The following is a 25,776-nucleotide window of genomic DNA, read 5'->3' on the forward strand; positions in this document are numbered from 1 at the left end:
TCAACCTAGGAGTATAATGCATTTATTTGTGGTATGCCTGGCTTCACCCTATTGTCATCAGTCCGGCATGTTGTTTTAAATGACTGAAGTCAATTTATTACCTGGAAGTTTTGACAATTCCACAGTTTAACAATGCCAATGATAATAAAATATTGTACAATTGTGGCATCACATGCAATTATGTAAGTACTTTTAGTCAAAATAACACAAAGAGGCCAAAATTGCGGTTTGCTTAACTGTGTATTGTGACCCAGAGGCACTAAACATTATTTCTCGGATCAGGAAATTGAGCTCTTATTATTATAACACTTTTCCATTACGAAAAAAGATGCAGACCATTTTTTTCCCATTACTTTTCAAACATTTTCTTGATAAAATTGGCATGACACATGCACTTCCCAAAATCTAATAGCGTAACTTTGAATCCATGGATTTCAAGACAATTAAGGTTATGCATAAAGTAATGACATATTAAAATCTTCTAGCAACTTTATTGTAGGAAATATGTATTTATGGATAAACATTACAAGTTAAAATTAAGTATTTGGAACATATCAGTTTAAAAGTTGAATTAATTAGCATTATATATGCAATGCACCAATTATGTTTTACTTAGTGTGACAATTAATAATAGCAAAATGCATAATGAACTCAAATTAGTTATAGTATGAAATTCCACATATCACAGTATACTTGGTTTAGGCCCTGAATTCTATGCTTAAATGCATGCCAAGCATATTGTTAGGCATACCTATACAAAAAAAAAGTATTCCTTACAAAATGATATTTTTTTACGCGTGAAATTCAAGTATTTGATATGTTAAAAATTATTCTATAATAGCAGTGGTAGTTTTAGGGAAGGTGACCAACAGCTGAGGTCATTTGCACCATTAGGTTTGGACAGGATAGGATGAAGGGTGGAGAGAAACCCAGCATTGGTATTAGCCTACTCTTAATGAAAGGTGCCAAGGGGTCCGCAGCTTAACGTCCCATCCGACGGACGGCGTACTCACTCAAAGTGCCCTCCACAAAGCACCTCAAGTAGGGATCGAGATACCTCTGAAAAATATCAACCACCTCCAGGATTCGAACCGGAGCCTATCTGGGTGAGAAGCCAGTACATTAGCCAATGCACTACCCTGATCCGCCTCCTATACTAGCAAAACCATATTTAGAGTGCTTGCGGATAATTCAATTAAAAATGTTGAACAATGAATTTGAATTCCTTGCATTACTAAAATCTGTTTACATGATTAGTTTATAGCAGCCATTCTATGGACAATAAAAATAAGTATATGAGAACAAATAAGCAAGTTTGAAAAAATTCACCCAGAAGGGGAGAACTTCATCAGTATTTTGTCATCTGAAGAACATAAAAGTATGCATTCTCTTTTTCCATTTGCTCTTTCTCTAACACATGATTAGCCACCTAATGAACCATGAAAAATAGCCAATTAGAATAAGAGAAAGATTTTTTATAAACAGTGAATAACAGTGAATTGCACTGGAAAACTATTCCACTTATGCATGTTTGAAAAATACAAAGTGTGTTCAAAAAGTAAGGTGACTTTTCAAATTTCGCAGGCAGCATACATTCGATTTTTTGTTTTGGTGTACATGTTCCGAACAGTTGTTTACAGCTTCATTAATAGAGCATATTTAGTTTGTTATTGACAGATACACATTTTAGACATGTTTTCATGTGCTCAGCAATTTTCTGCTATCAAAAAAAAGGGTTAAAGAATTTCCATAAAATTTTTGATAAAAAATGGAATTAAGTGCTCCAAAACACTTTAAATATTGACAGTGGTATACGGTGAGTCAGCTCTGAGTAAAAAAATGTTTATAAATGGTACAAGCTCTTCCGAGATGGCTGAGAAGATGCCAATGATGAGCCTCCCTCTGGACGCCCCAGCACATCAACAACAAATGAAAATGTTGAAGCGGTGAAGAAAATTGTGTTGAAAAATCATCAAATCACTATCAGAGAAGTAAATTAGGATTTTGGCATATCAGTTGGCTCATGCCATGCAATTTTTTTTGGATATTTTGGGCATGAGACGTTTTTCAGTGAAATTCATTCCAAAACTGCTTAATTTTGACCAGAAGAACCATCTCATGGCTGTACCAAAAAGTGCTTATCAGAATTACTTCCAGGATTGGAAAAAGCGTTGGCACAAGTGTATTATATCTGGGGGGGGGGGGGATTACTTTGAAGGGGACAACTTGAATATTGAACAATAAATACATATTTTTTCATTAAAATATTAAGTCACCTTACTTTTTGAACACACCTTGTATGTACCACAAACAAACAAGAAACATCTTGATTAAGGCTATTTGAAATAATGTACAGCCTTTTTACCAGCTTCAACTACTATTACGGATTAGTATATACTGAGGTTTAATTTAATAACTGATAAAAAATGCATAAACTTGACTTCAGAGACATAAAATGACTACAAAAACACACACAAAGGGTCATCTCTTAATTAACAACTGATAAAAAATGCATAAACTTGACTTCAGAGACATAAAATGACTACAAAAACACACACAAAGGGTCATCTCTTAATTATACTCTATTATATCTATTGTTACGGAGAAGAGAGCTGAGGAAAAGGGGGTAAATTTCCAAGAAACTTTTGAAACAGCAATCACTTCTCCAATCCCAATTATCACATCAAACATGTAGCTGTGTAAATAATGGTGCAAATGCGTGATGCTATATCTGATTGAACTTAAAGACTGTGGATACAATGCAAGTAGTTGTCATCAAATGGCAGACACTGTTCCCTCAATATGCGTAGGAATACCTTTGCCCGAATATAAAGTCAAGTACAATGCAGATGGCAATACTTCACATGCTGCATCTTAAGAAGGCTTTGACCACTTCTCACTCTCGATCTCATTTGGAACATCAACAATTTATTGTCTTGGAAAAAGGTAGGTAATGCTCCCTGAGTACAACTTCTCCCCATTGGCTTCATCAAACTTAAACTGTTTAGGGTCTCTTTCATTCACAGCTGAAAGTAGAAATTCATTTAAAACCTGACAGCATTCCAATCATGACTGAGACTGGAATTAGATGCTTTTCTTAATCAAGCAAACACTTGTCAAGCTTATTGAAATGGATGAAATGAGGATAGGAGAAAGAATAAGAAAGGTGTTCCTTACTTCCCTCTATTGATGTGTAATGATTAAATAATAGCCCCTCTAGATAAAACGTACAACAGGTTTTTCTCATCATTTTCATCACAATAATAACTATATAATAATAAATATATTTTCAAAATAAAATCACAGGGGCTATAAATAATAACATTAAATTCACTTTCTAGTTTAAATAGCTACATTGCACTATAACTGTTCCCTCTTGAACACGAAACACAGGCCAACAAAATGCCATCGCCGACCATGATTTGAACCCTGATTCAAGTCTCCAATCTTTGGATTAGCAGGTGATTGCACCTGCCTTAAAAATTAAGGTCTACTCAAAATGGTAATTTTCAGACTTAATTACTGACAGTCATAATATTTATAAAATATTTTCTTGATTACACGTACATTCACATCAAATGTAAAATTTTTAGCGAAAAAAATGCATTCCACATCAACATTCTTAACATGATCTAAAAAATTATTGAAAGTAAAATAACAGCACAAAATATTTAAATTGAACAACTATGTCATGCGTTAACATAGAGATGCAGTAATAATTCAAGGCCTGCCGCACAATCACAGCCATTGAAGATGGCAAATAGGAAGACTAACTAACTGCTCCATCAAAGATGAAGCACTTCCTTTAGCTGTGACATTGTGTCATTTGGTGAGATGACCCTGTGGCCAATGGTTTTCTCATTAGAGAATATTTCATGATCATTCCCTCCAGCTTCTGTTTTGTCGCCAAAGAAATGAATCGTCTCGAAATTTTGGTCTTCCACGTGCCGAAGGCAGTAAGTTTTATCCCACCCTTGTGGAAAAACATCGAAACTGATTTCTCCACCTGGAAAAAAAATTGTCATCCATTTTGTTAGAAACAAGAGTGACCATACAATTCACTCCTATTGATCAACTTAAATCAGTTCTGACAACCAAAGTTCAATGCTTCAAAGCTTTGATTAGTGGCAAACCACTTGATATATAGTATTTGATTGTCACTCATAAATATTTTGAACAAGAGTTTTACTGAGCAAATTTGTATTCCACAGAGTAAAGGGCATCAGATTTATGTCAGTAATTATTCCACTCATGATTGCTTTAAACGGTGAACACTATGCATCTGATGATATTCTATATGAGGGCGGTTCAATAAGTACCCGTGTTAGAAATGAAGAAACCATTTTTTCAAAAATATTTTTTTTATTTTTCAACATAGTCCCCTTTTAAAAAGATAGACTTCTCCCAACGTTCCGACCATTTTTTTTAACACCCCGAAAAAATAGGATTTGTCGAAATACGCCTCTGTCTTGGCGATAACTTCCTTGTTTGAGCTACATTTTTTCCCGCGAGCCATTTCTTCATGTTAGGGAATAAGAAAAAGTGGCAGGGAGCCAGATCAGGTGAATACGGGGGGTGCGGCAGCAATTCATAACGTAGTTCATGCAGTTTGGCGGCGACAACTCCGGATCAGCCTGTTGTCCACCGTGAGCAATCGCGACACCCATCGGGCCGACAATTTTTTCATCGCCAACTTATCATGTAAAATATTAATTGCCATTCCGGTCGACACACCCACGGCCTCTACTACTTTGCACACTTTCGTTCGTCGATCAGCGAGAATCATGGCGTGGGCTTTTTGAATTATTTCCTCGGTAACCACGTCTGCTGGACGTCCTGGTCTCTCCTCATCAAAAACGATGTTCGCCCACGTTTAAATTCGTTGAACCAATATCTAACTGTGGTCATAGATGGCGAAGTGTCCCCATAAACAGCATCATACTTTGCTTTCATCTCCTCACATTTCTTCCCATCCAAAAACAAAAAGCAAATTACCGAACGATACTGCTCTTTTTCCATCTTAGCAAAAATCACGAAACACGTCTTACTCGAATGGCTGCCAAATCCAAACTAACCTTTAAATAAGTCTGAAATTTGTTTTACCGTCGTTTGATAGATAGCAGCACACGATGATAACATAAACTTCCCTCAGGAGCACCCTTTGTTGTCAAACACGGGTACTTATTGAACCGCCCTCGTACTTTGGCTGAATTAAAAAACTTTTAACATGGGATAAGGGATACTGATTAAAACTGCTCTGGTGAGGTTTTGTCGCTGCTAAGGGAAAAAAATTTAATTCATCTTAGCAATGACTCAATTTCAAACACTACAAAACAAACTCTTCTCCATATTTTTACACAAAAAAAAAATTATCTTTTGATCCGCGAAGGACACGTTATAGGTTTGGGTAGATACCAATTACTGGGCATGTTATCGTGTGAAAGGACGAAGGCTTTCCTCTGTCATTTAAAATGTGCAACAAGTTGTTAACCTTGAAAATAAATTTATGTTTTCCTTATTGCAATAATGCCATTCACAAAAGAATTTCAAGTAACAAAAAAGGAAAAAGTTCCGGCACCTGAATTTAAATATAGAGGAAGCAATGTTAAGGAACCTAAACTAAAAAATTCCAGTCCTTTGGTGCACAAAAAAAATGCAAAATCTTTATGTAGTGTAAATACTTAAAGATCCCAGGTATTGCACACAGAAAAACAGCCAAATTAATGTCAATGAACTTGAAAATGCTAAAATTTGTAAAATTAAACTTCATAGAACGAAAGAAATATTTTTCCCATAAAACCTACAGCCAATATCCAATTGGGCAACAATTTCAGGTGAAAATGAGATATCATACAATCTTGAACGACTTTCTTTTTTTAGTTTAGGACAAAAATTATTTCGCATTTGTGAAAATTGCCATTAAAAACATACATTATTAACTTATTATTTATATTTTTGCACCACACCAAAATAAGGTTTGACAAGAAAAATGTACCAGTTGAGGTCCATTGAAATCTGACAGGTTGAAAATCAACTTGTATTTTAAGTGGTAGCACTGACTCAATTCATATGCTGAGAATCAAGCAATTTGATAGCAAGAGTCATATGACTTGGCAATCAATACAATGTTAATATAACAACACCACAATGCCTTCATGCCTAACAAGACACTTGAGTTTAAAAAATGATGTGATATGTTCTCAAATTACCACATTATTACCACATTTTACCCAATAGTAACACAATAATTGATACACAATTAAAACCAACACACGACTACCATTCATAGGGCTTTTTAGGTACTCTTGACAGATATGACTATCATACCAAAAACATTATATATATTTTTGCATCACAAAAGAGCATTCTATTTTGAAGAGATATATAACGAATATATACACATAATTGATATGGGCATAGGGTGAATGGGAAGTATTTTCAAGTTGACTCATAAAGAGTAAAATTATTTATACAAAAAAAAATTTTACTCACAATGAATCAAGGTCATTTATACACTAAGAAAAAACTTTTTAGAACACAATTAAGAGGGGTCAATTAATAGTTTCATCATTTGTAACACCTCTCACGTTCTACGTGTGATATTGCATGTGATTCTATGTAAGATGATGCATTACAAAAATTAACTTTTCAGTTAATCACACTGCTTAATTCAAATTAATCTTGAAATATTTCATGTCCAGATGTAAAGATGCGATAAGCTGAAGATTTATGAAAGTTTTTCAATGAAGGTAAAAAAATTTTTACACAATAAAATCAGTAAAATAAATCTCTTACCTATACTGTACACAAGCCCAAGATCAGGAAACTCTTTCCTTAGGGCTTCCACAAAATCCTTTCGAATATTATGCTTCTTGTCATACTCATTAAACAGTTTCCTCTCCTCCATCGAACAGGACCGTCCAACGGGGCTGACATTTACTAAGCCTTTTCTGAATTCAATGAATGTGCCACGCTTAAAGGGAAGGGTAAGCTTAGACATGTACCCTAAGCTGAAATTGATGAACTGCTGCAATTTTTGCTCTCCAATGTGATCTTGAATAGTCTGGAACAAAACCGAACATCCTATTAAAACTGCAAATTCATGTCTTAACAGTTGGACTAATCAGATCACCATTAAAATGAGCCATTGATCAACAGCATTTCTTTCATTGTGATGAGAATCGTGTGAAACTCGTTTTAGACAGCAGGGCACAATAAATGATGCCAAATGATGTCCAAAAATGGGGAAAAGGAATCACATTCAAAGCAGTTTTTAGTGCATAAAAAAAGAATAATTTGCCAAGTATGCAAAAGAGACTAAGGAATATGGATTACTTTTCCCTGAAAGATATCCTCAAATGTGAGGATAGAAATGTGAATGTTAGATATTCTTAACACCAAGGGAGAATAATGTTCTGATGACTGACAGAGTAGTTTTTGGCTAGAGTATTAATATTTCTTTAATGCAACAGCAGTAACCTGCATATTCCACACATCTGATCAAGGAAAACAATGACCAGATAATATTTAAAATCAATAACAACGGCAGAATTTGAATGTTTGAACTATTTGACATGCCAATTTGAACCAATCAATTCAAATCACTGCCAATACATAGTGCAAAATAATAGGAAAGTAACTCAATATAGACAGTGCATCACAAAGAAACCGCGGAACAGCACCACAGTCTTAGCCTCAACTCTCTCTCACAAAAGTATACTTTTGGCATACACCATTTAGGAGACATTAGATACACTGACACTGAATGAAATGAAATGTTTCATCAGAATTATCCGACAATTCTCCTGAGATCTACAGAACTAAAAAATTACAGCGTGGATAATAAACCAACAGAGGTAAAGAAAGCATCAATCTTCACCCAGGAATTCCAGTAATACAAACACAATATCAATTGCAGGGTAAACTCTAAGAATACTAGGCCTCAATGGGGAAAACCCCCTGACCATAAACCCAGCAACCCATACTTAGCATCAATCTCGCGATAAATTTATCAAGCATCCTTAAATCTGCTTGCATTGGAAATATTTACTTACCTAACTCAAAACGGATAATTTTTCCTCAATGGCATTCTTCTATATGCACATCACAAAAAAACTCAATAAATTTTACGTGAATGCATCTTGGCATAATTCAGTTTCTTTTTGAAAAATAAGGTAATTATTGACAACGACGAGGCTACATTTTTGGATGAGTGTGTGTAATAGACTAGTTAGTGCACATACTTACCAGAGGGTCTTAGCCTCTATGCCCAGACAATCCACTATATTTCCATTAGCATAAATTGCGAGTGAATAGTAGATGCTGATTAACGGTTTCAGATAAGAGATATGAAACATTCAATACTTTCTGTCACAATTTATTAACACTTACCTGAGTTTTCAATTCCACGCCATTTTTGTAAGCAACCAAACCATTTTCAGCAAAAACGTAGTCAAAACTGTTGATCACTGACAATAAAAACCATACATATGTTTAATTTGAGGATATCAAGCTATTCGAATAATATTTATGAGAAATTATCTTCAACCTTGACTTCCTCCCATTTGAAAAGCAATTTTTTTTATATCTGATCCACCAACGATTCCGATTGATACTCGTGGCTTCACTGAATTGTAAATAAAGTCCTCCATTTCTTTTTCAACAATCTAGAGGAAAAAATAAACCCGTGATAAACTATAGACAGATTTTGATGACATGTCACACTTTCATAAGCATTGTTTAAATATCTTAATAATCATTTCTAAAGAGAAGATACAAAAATAAATTTGATCAAGTACAACACGTCAATGCGATTTAAAAACATTAAGCATTCACTTGAATGGTATGCTATGTTTAACAGAGACTTACCCTTTGTGGATGCGTTAAAGTTCCATCAACATCAAACAAACACAGTGTATTTTGCCGGTTCATATTTGCTTTTGTTTCCCTCTGCTGAGAACTACACGTGAACTTTTTAAACAAAGGCACCTTTCCTCCGATTAAATTACCACCCAATTTAGTGGTGGTAGAGGATTTAAAAGCTAGTATATTCAGCAGAATTGGCAGCAAGTTCCTCAACCTAAGGCAAATTCAAAATCAGCCAGGACGATGCGGTTAAGATAACATCCACATAGGAATTAAAAAAAATAAATGAATAAGCAGTTGAAGACACATACTCAGTCTGCATCAGCAAATTTTATCAGACCAGATAAGTTACAGCAGATGACAGCAATATCTACGTACAACTTGATTTTAAGACTTCCTCTCGCTGTACGGATTGCAGTTGTTTTCCCGCTGACACTTCAAAATAAAATATCAGCGACACATTTTTAATTTACTCGCAAAAACTTCTTTAACACGCTGATGTTCTAGCCTCTGGTATAACTTTAATATATATATATCTAGGTAATCACGTGTTAATATATGGTAAATCACGTATAATTCTTATCGTTCAGCAGTGTTTGACAATTCTACAGAGGATAATTTCAGAATTGAATAAGAATAGGAGAACAAATTCGATGTGTTAAGGATTTTCAGACCTTGCTGTTGAAGCTTTCCATGAAAAGACATTACTTCATCATAAAGAGAGATCAAGAAGGCATAGAATATTCCTCATTGGGGAATATATTGGGCTTTAAATTAATTCAAACTAAATAAATATATTACTAATATGCCCAAAACTATCAAATTTCTCATGATATTCCTTTATAGGAAAAAATGTGGTAAATTTGTTATATTCCTATTGAAATAGAATTATTGACTTTGTAATTCCACACACTTTATTTAAAAATGACCCATGTTTTGATGTTGAACGTCATCAGACCTGATAATGACGTTCAACATAGGCACCTGAGTCGTGTTTTTAAATAAAGTGCGTGGAATTACATCTTGAGAATGGGTGATGACGTTCAACGTCGAAAAATGGGTCGTTTTTTCAAATAAAGTGTGTGGAATTACAAAGTTGATGATGCGATTTCTATATGCTATGCAAATTCCATATAGTTACGCCGGAGGCAACAAATTTTATTATGTTCACGATAAATGTACTACTGAAGTAAGATCTGGTACTACTGCCTCATCAACTCAATATTACACAAAAGGATGATATGAATATAAAAGTATAAAAATATATATTGCTCACAAAGTCAATTAATAAAACTTATTCACCCCGTATCTTGAAAGCCATTCTTTTCACTCTAGCTTTGATTCATGATAAGAACTATTTTTACTAAAGAAGTTTGAATCAAGGAAATCTAAATAAGTTTTCATATTCCTCAATTTCCTTTCAAAGGCATTACCACATTTTTTTCATTTATAATACTGTGTACCTACAACATTTCTTCTTGTTCCCTGGAATCAATCTTAAGGCTTGTCTTAATTACCCCAACATCTTCATACTCAACCTTTGGTAGTTATTTACTTTAGATATTATTTCTTCTTTTCCTTATAAATCTCTTCTTTTGCATAATAATTTGCTAAGCTTACAAATTGCATGTGATTAATCAAATTAAGATTGATTTATAGCTGTCCAAATTTTAAGAAATCCATTTCAAAACATAAGTGTAAGGACTCCTGAGGCTAGATCACAAGCAAATGATGGAAAGAAAGATCCTCAACTGTGAAAACAATTTTAAGGGAAGATCAGGGGATGGAAGCCAGTAAGTATATACCAATAGCATAAGTCCTGAAAATATATTGTCATGGAATGGGCCATTTTAATTCTACTTTTTATTAAGAGGAAAAAACAAATTGATGAGAACATCCCTCTGAACTGCCATATATTGAGAATTTGCAGGAATCTGGTACTTCTTGATAATATTCAATTTATATCCTCCTTTTTGCTAATAAATGAGTGAAATGAACTTTTTGCAATTAATGGCCGGCTATGCCTCAGTTCAAGCAGAAGGAGCCAACTAAATTTTTACTCCCCATCCATTGAATTTTTATATTACTTCAAAGACCCAACCTTGGGAAGGTGGTAATAGGGATATGATATTGAAAAACATCCAGGCATCTGAATTCAATCAATCTATTTATATTAAATGTTTACATGAGTACACAATACATATCACATATTTCCTCCAGCGGTATTTACACATATATTAGGAAAGCCATAGTTATTGATGCCCGACTTCTTTTAGTATTTTACCTTGCAACAATACAAATGCCAACATATGAGGAGATCACGGACTCTTCCACAGATGAATGAAGCATAATGAAAAAAATACATGCACTACAGCGACACAACACACCTTTTTTTCATGTTGCGGCTGTACCACAACTAATTATGTATATACATAGTGAAATTAATACAAAATTATATACACCACATTCATAACTGGAACTGGGTTTAGGAAATGATGTCATATAGTAATTATTACAAAGTGTGCTTTTTTTTTAAATGACTCATGATTATTGGAATTACTCTTTAAGGCAGAGCCAACAAATGGGCTTAAGCATATTGTTCATTGCAATAATCATCCGAGTAATGATATTTTAGAAATGTTTCCTATTGTTGGGCCATCAACATGCATACATCCCTCCACTTCTGTAGCCTTACTTTGCATTATTAATATCGGTTATTTACAATAGGGAAAATTTACTTATCGTATATGTTGTACTCTACATTATATAGAATATAAGGCAAATTTAATTCATAGCCTATGAGTATTTTATAAATGGTTCAGTCGGAGAAAAAATGCTCATCTCTCTTTTTTCATTCATAATAAATTAAATTCCTTGATGAATTCTTTCACATCTTAAATTTTCTCCAAATAAACATGGAAAATTTTTTTTTTTTAATTCTTTGGGACAAAATACTTACATATATAAATATGTATGGTTTCAATTAATGCATGACTTCTGCCACCAATCTCATCTATGCCCACGCTACATCATTGGGAAGGTTTTGGCACAGTAAAGAGCAGCAGGACAGAAGGGACATAAGGAAACGCATGAATCCAACTTTCAACTCAGGATGAGGTTCCATTTCATGGGGATTTCACATAGTAGCTCCAGTCATACTTACATGCTAACATAAAAAATGTACAGTTTTATTATCATTTCATTTCGTGTGGCTGACTAGTTATCATTCATGGGCAGTACAAGCAGATGAGGGAGGGTTCAAAATAAATAATGCTATCTCTTCTCATGATATTTAACTAAATAGTATTTCACACTGGTCAAATGCCAGCTACTACCCATGAGTTTAAGCGATAAAAAAGGGTTAAGAGCATTGCGAGGGGGGGGGGGTTTAGGGGGAAGTAACGTACGCAGAGGGATCATGACGGAAACAATAAATAAGCGAGTAAGAACAGATGTGCCAACAAGGTATAAGAAGTTATAAAGCTGAATACTTCTTAAGCAACAAAACAGTGGCATCATTCCCCTGGGTTCATATGCAATTATGTTTCCCTACTGCTTCTCATGGCAAAATACTGCATTCTCCATTCCTATAATTCCAAGATTTGAAAAATAGGAGATTTCAAGCATATTTCGTCTGTGTGTTGTACATAGGTAGATCAGGAAATGCAGAAATATACATTGATTAAATGTAATATTTATTCGTTAATCAGCATGATGCAATGCAAAATTAAGCATCATGCCGAAAGGAGGAGATAAATACTCGGGAGTATAAAAGTGAAGGGAATAAAAACATGAGCATAACTTATGCTTAAAGAGTCACAGCATTTTTTGTACAACTGTAATTCAAAATCAACTTGTACCGATTGTTTCTGTGAGCTTAAAACCACAATTGTATGAGGCACCGTGTATTTAAATGCTCCACTCTGGACATGAAATCCAGCAACTCGTCATCGTTTACTGTTTAAGCAAGTGATTTCAAAGGTGTGGTAATGAAATCATCAGAAATACATGCCTCTCTTACAGTAAAACAACCAACTCGATGAAGATGGTGAAAACCAGATAAATGACGCCACTGAGAGTTAAGGTTAGAGAAAAGAACCTCACTCGGTTGGGGATGGGAGAGAAGTGACGGACAAGATGCAAAAATTCAACACAAAAACATTGATTGGAATGATGAGATTTGAACTGACGAGAGAGATCTTTAAGTGAGTTAGGAAACGGGGAGAAAAGTATATATTGTGGGACAAACAGGCATTTGCACAAGGCTCCAGAAGGATTGGCACTGCATACAGAAAGAGGTCTCAAAGAGGACATAATAACCACGACACAAGAAGGTCGAGAAACGATAATAGGTCATTAGACACGGAGAGGTCAAGAGAGAATTGAGAGTGGTACTAATGAAGGTTAAATATATGACGAGACGGGACAGGTTAAACTGGCACATGGAAAAAAGAAAAGGAGGAGAAGAGGCGTTGAGGGGAGCTACGTTAAAAAGGGAGGGCATAAAAGAAAATTTGCAGCCCATCAAACACTCCCACATGCACACACAAGCATACTCGCAGACTCACACACACAGACACACTTTGGCTCCCTTTACACACTCTCTCTCTCTCTCTCGGGGGCAAGTCTTCCTCTTGGATGGGCCACATCGTACCGTGTGCCAAATCCAAGAGCTCTACATTTCCACCCCCCCCTTCCTTCCCCTACTTGATTCCCTCATACATGTGCACACAAGACATTCAGAGATCCCTTCCCCACCCTGCTCCCTCATGCCACCCTGGCGGCGGCAGGAGTCACGGCTGCCTTCGGTACAAGACCCCTCCTGTCGCCACGGGTGCACAGCAACCATCTGGAGTCCACATCAAGCGCCACTGAGAGCTCGTCGCCCTCTAGGAATGCCAGGTGTCCACCTGCTGATGCATCACGACTGCACAGTGCACGAACAATCCTGGAATGGAGTCAAGTTGGACACTCCCTTGAGAACAACATCACAATTCAAACAAAAGCTAAACCACCCCAAGCTTAACCCCCTTCACACACACACACGCACTGCAAATGGAACATTTGAAGTCCTACCACACACATGAGAGGGATGATTTGAAAATGAATCAGACCAGGTGTCTGTTCATCAAAACAACAATTCAAGTTACAAGTCTTCGTAATTTCCATACTTGAAGAGAGACAATAAAACAATGTGAATGGTAGCAAAATGATGTGGCACATGTCACTTGCACTGAATATTGCATTGTACATACATCCTTACATAGTTTGGATGGCAAAATTTTACATTAATTATAGGAGATATTTTCAAAGGACTACTAAATTGAATGATTACTTCAAGAAATGGGCACCAGACTAGAGTGAATCTTTTCTGAATCTTAGATATCATAAAAGTTCCAGAGATTCATAATAAAAGGCATAGTTTTATCCAACGATGGAATAGTTTGAAGCATTCCAACGTATATGAACTAATCTTATTATTATTTGGTAGTCCGCTGCTTTAAGTTAGGGTTGTGTATGGACCCATATTGTACACTCCTACATTTTATAGCCTTAGTCAACAAGATAAAACCTGACATCCCATGCCAAAATGAACTGTTCTTCAATTTCGCATACATTCTATTTCCCTTCATTCCATCTAACATCCTCACTGTTACCCTACCTGGCTAGCCTAACACCCTCCACTCTATCACAGTCTTTCAAATGAACTACAACATCAAAATACCCCTCACATCATCATTTTATCCTCTGAGGAATCTACTTGAAAACCCAATACAGTAAAGATTGGTGAAATGGTCGTTAAATTTCAACTTAAAATGGAATCCAATTAATTATTTAAAAAACCAATCCAATAAATAATCACAGATTGAGCACATTGAAGGTTTCCCATCTATTTTTTGACATTATGTTGGAAACATTTCCCACTAAAATAAATTGCTGAACAGTAGCACTCATAAATGTTTACAGACCTTTAAAGCAGTAATCGTGAATTGGCAAACAAATTAGAGAAGCCAAAAAATTTTCCAAAGATATATCTCAAACACAGAGATGCTTAAACGCCTACAGTTTGGTCATCAAAGTATATTTCATGTTGAAGTCCCAAAATCTTGAGTCAGCAATAAGAAATAATTTTTGTGAAAAAATGGAAAATTATCCTTGATTATAAATAATTTTCAGAAGGTGATTCCTAAACTATTAAATGAAAATTCTTAGATAAAACTCATTACGGGCAGTTTTAAATTTGAAAAAAAATCAACCCCATATTCAATACATACTTTTTGAACAGAAAATAGCTTCTTGAATGCATTATCCAAAGATAAATCTGCCTGTACTATGTATAAATAAATTACAAATAGATTGAGCATGGAAGCATGGAGTATGGAAGTATGTAGATAGTTGCATTTCAGAAAAAAAGCTGAATAACCCCAGAGTTTTTTTTGACAAATTGATAAATTTAAGACAAAGCACCAGCAGTGAAAAAAAATCAGGGTTCAGTACGACAGTAAATTACTCAAAAAAAGCTAAATGTAATTTCATGCGCGATCACAATTTTCGACATTAAATGGCTGGATGGCCTTGTACAAAAGTAGGTCAACTTCCATGATGCAAAACGTTTGAAAAGACCCACTCACCGCCTCTCTCCTTCTTGCTGACCATCTTTCTTGCTGCGCTGCAGTCCATAACCCGATGATACAGATGCCGGACGTGGCACACGACAGCCAGACCTTGGAGCCACCCTCTTCACCACACCAGTGGACTTGTTGGGAGCAGAGGAGACGGGCGTTCGTCCCACGCCATTATCCATCCCAGACAAATTGCCATCCTGCCCCTTTGAGGACAAAACCGACTGAGGAGCCGTCTGTGAACGACGGCGGTACCTCAGGGCAGAGGGTGGGGTGGCGGCGGGGGCCAGGGGTGGGGGCGTCGGACGGACAGGGGAGGTCACTGGCCTAGGAATCCTTGACCTCCCCCCGCCACCTGCCCCCCCACTCTCCTCCTCTGCCTCCTCTCGCCCCGCTAGCATCTCCCACTGCATTTGGAGCCGGCGGAACTTGGCACCATCTGCCCTGGGGGAGGCCTGGCTGCCGTTCCCGTTGATGCTCTCTGCGCTCCTGCTCGCACCCCTTGGGGCTTTCATTGGTGCAGCAGGACCAGCGCGTGGGGAGTGCTCTGCGGGGCGTGGGGGCGGCCTAGGGGGGGCGTGGGGGCGGGGCAGGGAGCGACTGTGTGTGGCAGGGGCGGTCCCCCTGTATGGCAGCCCCCTACCCAGCCGAAGTGGGCCCTCCTCCTCCTCCTCTTCTTCCTCCTCATCCTCCTCCACCTGGTCCTCGTCCCCGTGGTCCTCTTCATCCCGAATGCCCCTCTGTGATGAGTCTACCCCACCCAATTGTGCGTATCCACCCAGGCCTTGCTGTGACAGGGATGGTGCCGCCCAGCCCGAGATGACTGGAGGGCGTTGTTGCGGGGATGGGTGCTGTAGAGAGGAAGATAAAATGTCAAAAGGTTAGGAGGACCTCCACTTGAACCAGGGAGGATGCCAATGAGAACTCATAAGCATCAATCCATCCACATAATACCCCATGATCTTCTGGGAAGGCATGCAGTAGGTGGTGTTACAATATTGGCCATTAAAACACAGGATAAGATGTAAATGAAGGAGAAAGGTGCACTGCTTGTATTTTGCTCTGTTTTGACTTATGGTCTTGAATTACATGATGGAATTCTCGAATTGATCTGATAAGACAGCATAGTCGGCTGACAAAAAGGATTTATCTCAACTGGACTTCCTACTTGATTTCAACAAAATAGCAAGTGAAAATCGATATTAATCATTTACAGAAACAGTTCTGCACAAATTCAGTGATATAAATGTTTCCACCAAGTTCCCATACTTGATAAATTTCATGATCCTAATACTGTGAGATGAGACATTAAGGAATTAACTGTCAAAATTCTGTTTATTGACTATGCACTTTGGACACCTATATTCCTCTAAAATTTTGGAATTGACTCATATGAGAGAACTTCATCCTCAACATTTAGAAAAATTCAAGGTCTGAACTCACAGATGACACAAGGTCCATTATTTTCATATTTTAAATACACCCTGGTAAAACTGCTATTCTGAGATGTCCTTGAGCCCTGGGAGATATGAGAAAATGGTCCAGGCATGATATTCAGAACACATTAATGAATTTCAGAAGACCAGGGCACAATTTAACACCAGAAGCACCTGCTCTCAAAAACTACCGTTGGCCTAACCTGGAAGAGCTGTCGGCATGGATAAAGACCTTTTGGTCATCATAAAATGAGATACGCGAAATGAAAATTTTCACCATCAACAACAAGTATGGAAATAGAAAAAAAAGGAAACTTTCACTAGCATACTTTGAAATTCAATGGGCAGTATTGCCATGGGAACAAATGATTTAAACCAAAATCCATTAGCAAGGCAAAACTGAGCCAAATATGAGAAAGATAATGAATTAAGACCCAATAGGCAAAAATGTTACTTGGCATTAAATTTGAAATTAAGCTTTGAAAGGTATTTGCAGATTAGTTCTGTGACAAAGTTACCATTTTAAATGATTTTCCCAACTCTATAACTGAATTCAAATGTATATTCCCCATCTACTTGTATCATGTGTAGAGAAATAAATTTGTCTACTTTTCAAAGACCAGGATGTTAAACAACCTGAAATGAGAATACACAAATTTTGGACAAGGGTTTTTTCCAATAATTTCTATGGAAATTTCATTGACTAAATTTACTAGCCTACTATCATGATGAGGGACATAGAATAATAAAACCAGAATGCACTTGCCTATTTTTTAAATTTTGAACAGGCATTGATAGAGTGAATTGTGAAAACTAATGAGTATATTGCAGAAAATAGGGATAGATTGGAGGGACAGGAGACTAATCTGCAACCTGTACATGTCTCAGACTGCTCAGGTGTGAGTGGGGAATGGAGAGTCCAGATGGGTAGTGTTAGGAAGATGTGTAAGAAAGGGTTGTCCATTATCACCGGTGCTGTTCAATGTATATGAGGAGTAAATGATTAAAGAGGCATGGGAAGATCTGCTGATAGGAATGAAGGTCTGTGGACTATTCATAAAATCAGCTAGGTTTTCTGATGACCGAGCTCTAGTTTTTCAGTAAGCCAAGGGGCTGCAAGTCGAGTGGATTGGTAAAATAAATGTAAATACAACAAAGGTTTCGCAGTTTTCCAGGAAGATAAAGGTTGGGCTAAACATTAAAATAGGAGGACAAAAACTAGAGCACTTAGAGCTGCTCAACTATCTTGGAAATGTGTTGGAATGGAATGTTCCAAGTAGAAGGGACATTAGGAGAAGAATCGCATTAGGCAAAGAAGCTTTCACCAGGAGGAGAAAATTGATGACAGAAAATATTGAGCAAGGATGTTTAGAAAAGGTTAGTTAAAACTTTGATATGGGGCGCAGTTATGTACAGCATGGAAAACATGGTCATTGCAGCAGCATGATAGGGGTGGATTTGAGGTTTATGAAAGGTAGGTGTGGAAAAGGATGGAGAAGATTAAGAGGACAGAAAGAAAACAAATGATGGGGAGTGTTAGGTATGGTGGGAGAGGAGAGGGTATCGCTGGGAGAATTCCAAAGGAGACAGGAAAAATGGATGCAAAGCATACTGACTGGCAGTGGGATGTTGAAGACTGTGATAGAGTGGAGGATGTTCGGCAAATGAGGAAGGGTAGAAACAGGATGGAGATGTTGGACGGAATGATAGGAGGAAGTATATGGAGAGGAAGAGGGATGGTATAATAGGATATTGGGTTGTATTTGTCAGGAGAGATAGGGGGACTGTTGCTGTACCGTATCAAAGATGTGTCCATCCAAACCCACCTTAACCGGTAGATTACCTATTAATAGTAACAATAACTGTCATTATGTAAGGACCACAACATATATATATGTATGTGTATATATATATATGTATGTGTGTATATATATATATATATATATATGTATGTATGTGTGTGTATATATATATATATATGTATGTATATATATATATATATATATGTATGTGTGTGTATATATATATATATATATATATATATATATACTTGTATTACCAGATGATGGCATATTTCATTCTTTTCAATGAAAATGATGTAAAACTTACAGGGACTAGTGGCTGTGAGTCGGTGTCATTTCTTCTTTGCTTCCCACAAACGTAGAGCAATGGTAATCGGAGATTTAACGATGAAAGTGAGCCAAGGGCAACACCAATATGACCCGTAAGACCACGTGTTGCTGTAGCTGCCAGGGCCATGAAACCATCTGGACAGTAATGCTTTGAAATAACTTCATCTTGCTTGCAAAGTTGAAGAAACCATGACTCCAAAGCGTGGGTGCTGAAAAGAAATTGTGCATTAGAAAAATTGCTGCAGTTTTTGCAAAAAAATTTTGTTCATTTCATTAAAAATTGGTGCACAGAGACATAAATCATATCATGATGTTAAGTGCAGCAGAGGCAGAATAATGTACGCATGAACCAGTGGAATAAATATGAATGAATGATAAATAACAACAGGTGCAAATGAAGCTAGTCACTGTTCCACCCGATCCTGTAGTTCAAAATAGCATATTCCATTTTTGTCCACGTATACTGACGTGGTGACCATTAATTTACATTCAATTAAAAATTGATTCATGACCAGTCTCAACACAGAACATCATTTTCATATTTTTGAGTAGTATGCATGAGTTTTAAGATAAGAAAATTATATAATCCACAGAGCAATACGCATTAAAATTAAATATATACAATGTACAAATATAAAAAAATAATGTTTGTCAACATGCAGATTGTTTCAAACCACATCTCAACAGAATAATAGAGTGTCACAAAATGGTATACTTACTTGAGCAGCCCAATTATAAAGGCATTAAACTTCATCTTGCCATCCTTGAGTTTTTCCTCACCATTCAGACGCATCACAAGATCCATATAATCCTTGTGCTGGGATCCTTGGTGTTTAGGATATGGAAAATGACACAACATAACTGCATTAAAAGAAGAGGAAAATCAAAGTTGAGATTAATATTGACACGTTAGTAAGCAAAAAAATAACATTCACGATGAGATTTTTAATTTAATTGACAAAACTTACAAAAAAAATTAAACAAAATAATGATGAAATAAAAAAAGCCCATTTTTTACGAATGATACTCAAATTATTCATTGTTATTTCACAAACATCTTACAAAGGCTGCTTTTTCTTTAATTTTTACTTCATTAACATTATTATTCATTAAATAATCAAATCAAAAATCAAACTCAAAATATAACTACAGCATCCATTGATTCAGAAAAACAAATTAGTAAGAAAAGAATACCAAAAAATTTCTCCTGATGCATTACCTCTCGCTATTTATCTAGCTCAGCTTTGACTATTAACATCAAATGAGCCAAGCTTAAAACTTTTTCATTATAAAAAGCACTAATATAAATTTAAATTACAAAGACAAGAAAGATTCTTTAAGTAAAAAAATATATCTTAACAGGAAAATCGAAGAATCTGTAGGTATTGTTGACACCCTTACATATTAAAGAAAGAAATGAGAAGTTCTCTGTTCTTAAATGGCCTTTTTGATTTTGAAGTCTGGGATGTCATCATGGCCAATTTCCTTGGAACACTGTTTTACAATCAAATCCCATTTGGCAGTCAATGATCTTCCAATAATATGATCAATATGCAAGCAGCATGAGCAGCCAGTCAACTCTCTGCACGTTCCTGCGCATGTTTCTGGCTTACCTCCTGAGGCCTCTGCAATGCGCCATGGTGAGTTGGTCACTGGGCCAAACACTGTGTCTATGGAGGCTTTGAGACCATCTGCCAACAGGTCGTGTAGGGCAGGGCAGAGTGTCTTGGTTGCCAAGTCAGCCATTGCTGTTGCAGCACGTGGGCCTGTCCCGACGTTTTTACACAACTGTTCTACTGCACCGACAACTGCTTGCGCAAGGGCTGGAAAATTGGATTTAAAAAAAAAAGAAAGAAAATCAATAACCATGGAAGAGTAAAAGCTGATCCAACAAGATGACATCAATCCCACTTGTAGTTGGGATTGGTGACATGTTTTTCTAAATAAGGTTGATGATCCATAATTGAAAACACCACAAATTAAAAAAAAATGGAATATTGCAATACAGATTTCAATAAAATAAAAATTCAGATTTCAGTAAAATTTCTATCTATTTGAGAGATAAGTCTAATTTTTCCAGATGTCAAAAGGAGTGAATTTTTAAAACATTTGACTATTTCGGAAGATCTGAAAACCGCTATAAACTCATGCACAATTTTCACCAAAAACCCAATTGAATATCTGAGGGAAATCGTAAACAGCAATTTTGTTTACAGCTTGCTTCGGTTACTGTTGCTGTTCCATATCTTAAAAACAAATCTTCCCAACTTACAAGGCATTTCCCTTTGTGATTAAACATGGTTATGACCACTCAAACAAAGCAACTTTTTCACCCTTACAAACTTTGAGACCTTTTGACATCTTTTTGGTAGACAGCTTTCTCTCTTATCATTTGCCACTGTCAATTAAAGTTTTTCATAAAAATTGTCAGTGTTAAGTATAGGTCATTTGAGCTTCTTTCCCTTTACCCTCTTAGAATGCTTTCGCATACGATGTGGCTGAATGACCTCTTCCATTGAGTCACCCCTTGTCTCTTAATTACAAAGTGCTCATTAACCTTTAGACTTCCATAAGCTATAATGCAATAATGAAACCAGTCCCTGCCATTGACCTATTCTAAGCTCTTCATGCCGTTCATTCCTGCTGTAGACTTTCTCCCTCCCAATTTTATTTAGACCTCTTTCTCCTTTACCACTCCTTTTGTCTCCCTAATTCATTTTATGTGTCAACTGAAATTTATTTTTTATGTGGTGAAGTTTTTACTGATATTATTTGTTTTTCTTCGCTATTTTTCCAATGTAATTTGACATGATACTTATTTTGGATGAAATAAAAAACTTTAAACCTAATGAATTTCATAAAATATGGACTTAAGATATAAAAATAATTAAAGACATATTAATGCTTCTATTCCACAGCAATCCAACATTACCCATGAAATGGTTGACCGGAAGAATAAGTAATTGCTCCTCAATAACAAGGAATTCTGAGCTAATAGTGCAGATATTTCATTCACTCATTCCTCTTTACAATGTCCTCATATCCATGGGTAATATAATGTACAGTTTAAAACTTTTTTGCCAGGAATATCATCTAATCATGATCCTACATTTAATATTATTTTTGAATGATACTTCTATCTAATAGTGATAAATCATATGAAACTAGTACGTTCACTTACTAATAAAATCAGAACACAGCTGTCCGAGATTAATTAATTCACCTGTCAGTTATTGTACTCAAGAGATCACTTAGGAAAAGTGGGATAGTAAAATTTCAATGTAATTAATGATTTCTTCAACCAAAGCTTTACGATACGTACAATTTTTCAGGATTGAATAAGTAAACTGGATGGGGAAGTAACAGGTAAAATAGGAAGAGGTACCTGGAGGAATGGGTGAAGACAATCCTATGTGAGACGGACAAGTAATACTGATACTAATTGGACTCATCCTGAGATGTATAAATTAGCAAGAGACCTTCACATAAGGAAATGCAAGAGTGAAGAACTTTGTACAGTGCACAGAACAGTGTACCATAGGTGTAGGAACAAATCATTATTGGAAAAAATGAAGATTTTTAGTTACTGACTATTATTTGACAGTTTGAAGACTGCTCCAAATCAATACTAAAATATAGTAAATGCCATGACAATCATCAGATTCCATAGCTAATGAAGAATAACTATACGCTCAACATCCCGAGGAAAAGGAATTGTCCCTGATTTAGTTAACTCTGTTGATTCATTAGAGGAACAGAAAGTTGAGTTATAACACGAACCAAATTATTAGATGCATCTGCAAATATTTAAAATATTAGAATAACATTTTTGTGCATTCATTAAAACGATAGCAATAGCTGTTTAATCTGATGTTCTTGGCACTTTAAAAGAATCACATGCAGAGTTTTGCTTTTTTCATCCATATTGTACATGCTTTGTGCATGTACAATATGGATGAAAAAAGCAAAATATATGGTGAATTTGGCAAGTACGTAATTTGGAAAAATAAGCGTGAAATACATGAAAGGATTCGACTTGCAAACTGACCTCTCTTTCCTGACAGGTCCACAAGCAGTGATCTTTGGTGAGCCCTCCCCTCCTCCGGGTTGCCCTTTTGCACCCAGACATCCTCCGCAAAGCTCACAGACTTCCGCTTCCCCCTCCCCTCGTCGCACCACTGTCGCCCGCCGACACCACTCGGGGGTAGGGACCAGGGCCTCGAGCGCCTCGCACCTTCCGTGGCGCCACCACGCGGCACCGGCGGCGTCGGTGGGCGCATCTCCGTCGCCCTCTCGCCGCTGCTCTCCATCCCCGTGTCCACGCCCTCGTCCTCCACCTCCTCCTCCTCATCTTCTTCCTCATCGCCCCACTGCCGCCGCTTCTCCGCCGACAGCCAGTCTTCCACGCCCCCGCCCGCGCGCAGCTCCCCAAGACTTCCCCCCTGCCCCCTACGGAGTATCCCTCTGGGCAGGGGTGGCCTCGGGGGTGCCTCCACGCCCCCGCCCACCACGCCACCCTCCTCGGCCGCCGGCAGCGAGATGGACCGCCGGGGCGGAGCGGGGGCGTGGCGATCCGCGACCAATGCGGCCACACACGGATTGCCCACCGCCACTTGCGCCCGGGGCGACTCGGACAGGAGCGTCGAGGAACCACGGAAGCCGGACGAGGATGATGGCGAGGAGGACTGCTGCTGGGTGGAGGAGACGATCGTCGCCGACGTGTTGTTGACGCCTCCCAAAACCGACGACCCCGAGCACTCGCAGCACTCGCTGGTGCGCGCCCTCCCGCGCGACCGCTCACCCTCGGGTATCCCCTCGGACAGCACCCGCCGATACTCCGTAGGCAACAGTACTGCGAGTGACTCCCAGTCGCGTATGTGCCGGAAAGAGCGGTTTCGGAGGGCCTCGGCGTCGTTGCACGACAGGGGGCGTGTGCGGTTGCGGCGACCCCCGTCACCCGACGCCCCCGACGATGACGTAGGCACCGTCCGGAACTTCTGCGGCGCCAACACCACATTGAGATCGAATCCCTTCTGCCTGCGGTCCTCGAGGAAGCTGAGGTCCGGCAGGGAGTAGTTGGGGTAGCAGACGCGGACGGTCGGGGAACCGTCGTCCGCTGACGCCCCCCGGTCGAGGCGCGCATGAAAGGCACAAGGGACTGAGTCCGAGCGACCGGACGTCTGGAGACCCACGTCCGCCACGTACACCGGCATCTGCGTCGACGCCGAGCGGGTGGTCACGATGGACACGGAGGAGCGCGGCCGCGGCGGGCGGGTCTGCCTCTGCTCGCTGGGCGTCGAGGCCGCCGTGGAGGAAGAAGATGAGGACGTGTCTACCAACTCGCCCTCCGCCGTCGTCTTTGTCTGCGTTCCACGACACTTCCCGTCGTCTCCAGCCCGGGAGTGAGTGTTGCTGCCGCCACCGCCCCCAAGCTTTGAGAAGGAAGTCTCGACGCTGCCCCTGGCGACCACGTCCGGCGGGGGGCTTTCGGCCGACGCCGCGGGCTCCTCCGGTATCTGCTGCCCCCGGACTACGAGGCTATCCTCGAAGTGTGCGGAGTCCCACACCCGGGAGCCTCCCTTCCCCCGAACGAACAGACCCACCAGACCCCCGAGGCGGTCCCCAACGCCCACGTCGTAGAGCCTGACGCACCGCCCAGGTAGGGCGGAGGCGGTCATGGCTCCGGGGGCGGCGGTGCGAGCAGCGAGAGGCGGCGGGAGGAGGTCGGGGAGACTGCGGCTCTTGGTGGCCGGGGCGAGGGGCGGGGCGGCAGCGGACGTGGAGCGGGAGTAGGAGGAAGCCGAAGAGGCGGAGGAGGTGGCGTTCCCGTTGCCGTTGTGACTGCTGCTCTGGTTGCTGCTGCTGGTGCAGCTGTTGTCGCCATTGTTGTTGTCCAGGAGGGAGGCTGCGGTGGAGGCCGGCCGCCTTGTGGCCCTCTGGAGGAGGCATCTGCACCTCGGTGGGCGAGGGGAGCAGCGCCTAAGCTTGGACCACGTGGTGTACACGGAGTCTGAATGGACGAGGCAAGAATCTTCGAGGGCGGAGAGGCGAGCAGAGCAGTTGTCGGATGTGCTTTCACTATCACCTAATAGAAAATGTTGAATGGGGATTTCATTACCATGAGAATGCTGATATTAAAAAAAGGAGGCTACTCTACATTTGGGTGAACCTTAGTGCAATTGAATAAGTACAGAAAAAGAAACCATTCACCCAGATTCATTACTGTTACTGCTCGAGACTATATGCAGACTCTTGACTGAGCCTATATTCACTGCTTATCTGTGAATTAATACTCAGTACGAGGAAATCATTATGCACTGGGGTATGATATCATACTCACTTCAGTCACTGAATGGACTAACAAACATCAATCAACATTTGTATGGATGTGCTAGGAGGAAAAAGTGTTTTGGGTCAAGGGTATTCTGGCGTATAATCACCCCCTGCCACACACCCTAGTGGTGGTTCGTATTGTACAGATTAAACTAACTAACTCTGTGATTGCAATACATTAGAAGCAGTTATTAGATAGGAGGCGACCAACAGCTAAGGTAACCTGTGCAATTAGGGATAGGCAGGTAATACGGTAGAGATAGGATACTTATTTCTCCTATATTTGAGTGAATATGTATAGCACCAGTTGGTATTATGATTACTGGCATTACATTCCCTGCAGTTTTTTTTTTTTTGGTTGAAGCGAAATTAAGGGCTATTTTCGGC

General features: G+C 38.7%; 2 protein-coding genes across 6 annotated transcripts in view; both read right to left on the reverse strand.

Annotated features, from left to right (window-relative positions):
• Positions 1–471: 471 nt before the first annotated feature.
• On the reverse strand, positions 472–9,264 carry Pmm2 (phosphomannomutase). Its single transcript, XM_071588163.1, has 6 exons — positions 9,177–9,264; positions 8,869–9,079; positions 8,549–8,666; positions 8,392–8,468; positions 6,796–7,063; positions 472–4,006 (listed from the first exon to the last, which is right to left on the reverse strand). Exons 1-6 carry the CDS (start codon positions 9,185–9,187, stop codon positions 3,786–3,788), a joined length of 906 nt encoding a protein of 301 aa, XP_071444264.1. The 5' UTR covers positions 9,188–9,264; the 3' UTR covers positions 472–3,785.
• A 3,239-nt stretch (positions 9,265–12,503) lies between these two features.
• The window catches only part of LOC139690865 (uncharacterized), a 125,155-nt gene continuing 111,882 nt past the window's right edge, over positions 12,504–25,776 (reverse strand). For 4 of the 5 annotated variants that reach the window (XM_071588480.1, XM_071588481.1, XM_071588477.1 and 1 more), the window contains 6 exons: positions 23,105–25,141; positions 20,670–20,879; positions 19,776–19,917; positions 19,034–19,265; positions 15,498–16,339; positions 12,504–13,813 (listed from right to left, as the gene is read on the reverse strand). In XM_071588480.1, coding sequence (XP_071444581.1) covers positions 13,633–13,813; positions 15,498–16,339; positions 19,034–19,265; positions 19,776–19,917; positions 20,670–20,879; positions 23,105–25,141 — 3,644 coding nt within the window. In that variant the 3' untranslated portion in view covers positions 12,504–13,632. The remainder of the gene's footprint in view (positions 13,814–15,497; positions 16,340–19,033; positions 19,266–19,775; positions 19,918–20,669; positions 20,880–23,104; positions 25,142–25,776) is intronic. The other variant, XM_071588478.1, reaches the window with a different exon arrangement.

Source organism: Hetaerina americana, unplaced genomic scaffold (genome assembly GCF_022747635.1).
Source record: "Hetaerina americana unplaced genomic scaffold, ioHetAmer1.1.p SCAF_3, whole genome shotgun sequence".
Classification (NCBI taxonomy): domain Eukaryota; kingdom Metazoa; phylum Arthropoda; class Insecta; order Odonata; family Calopterygidae; genus Hetaerina; species Hetaerina americana.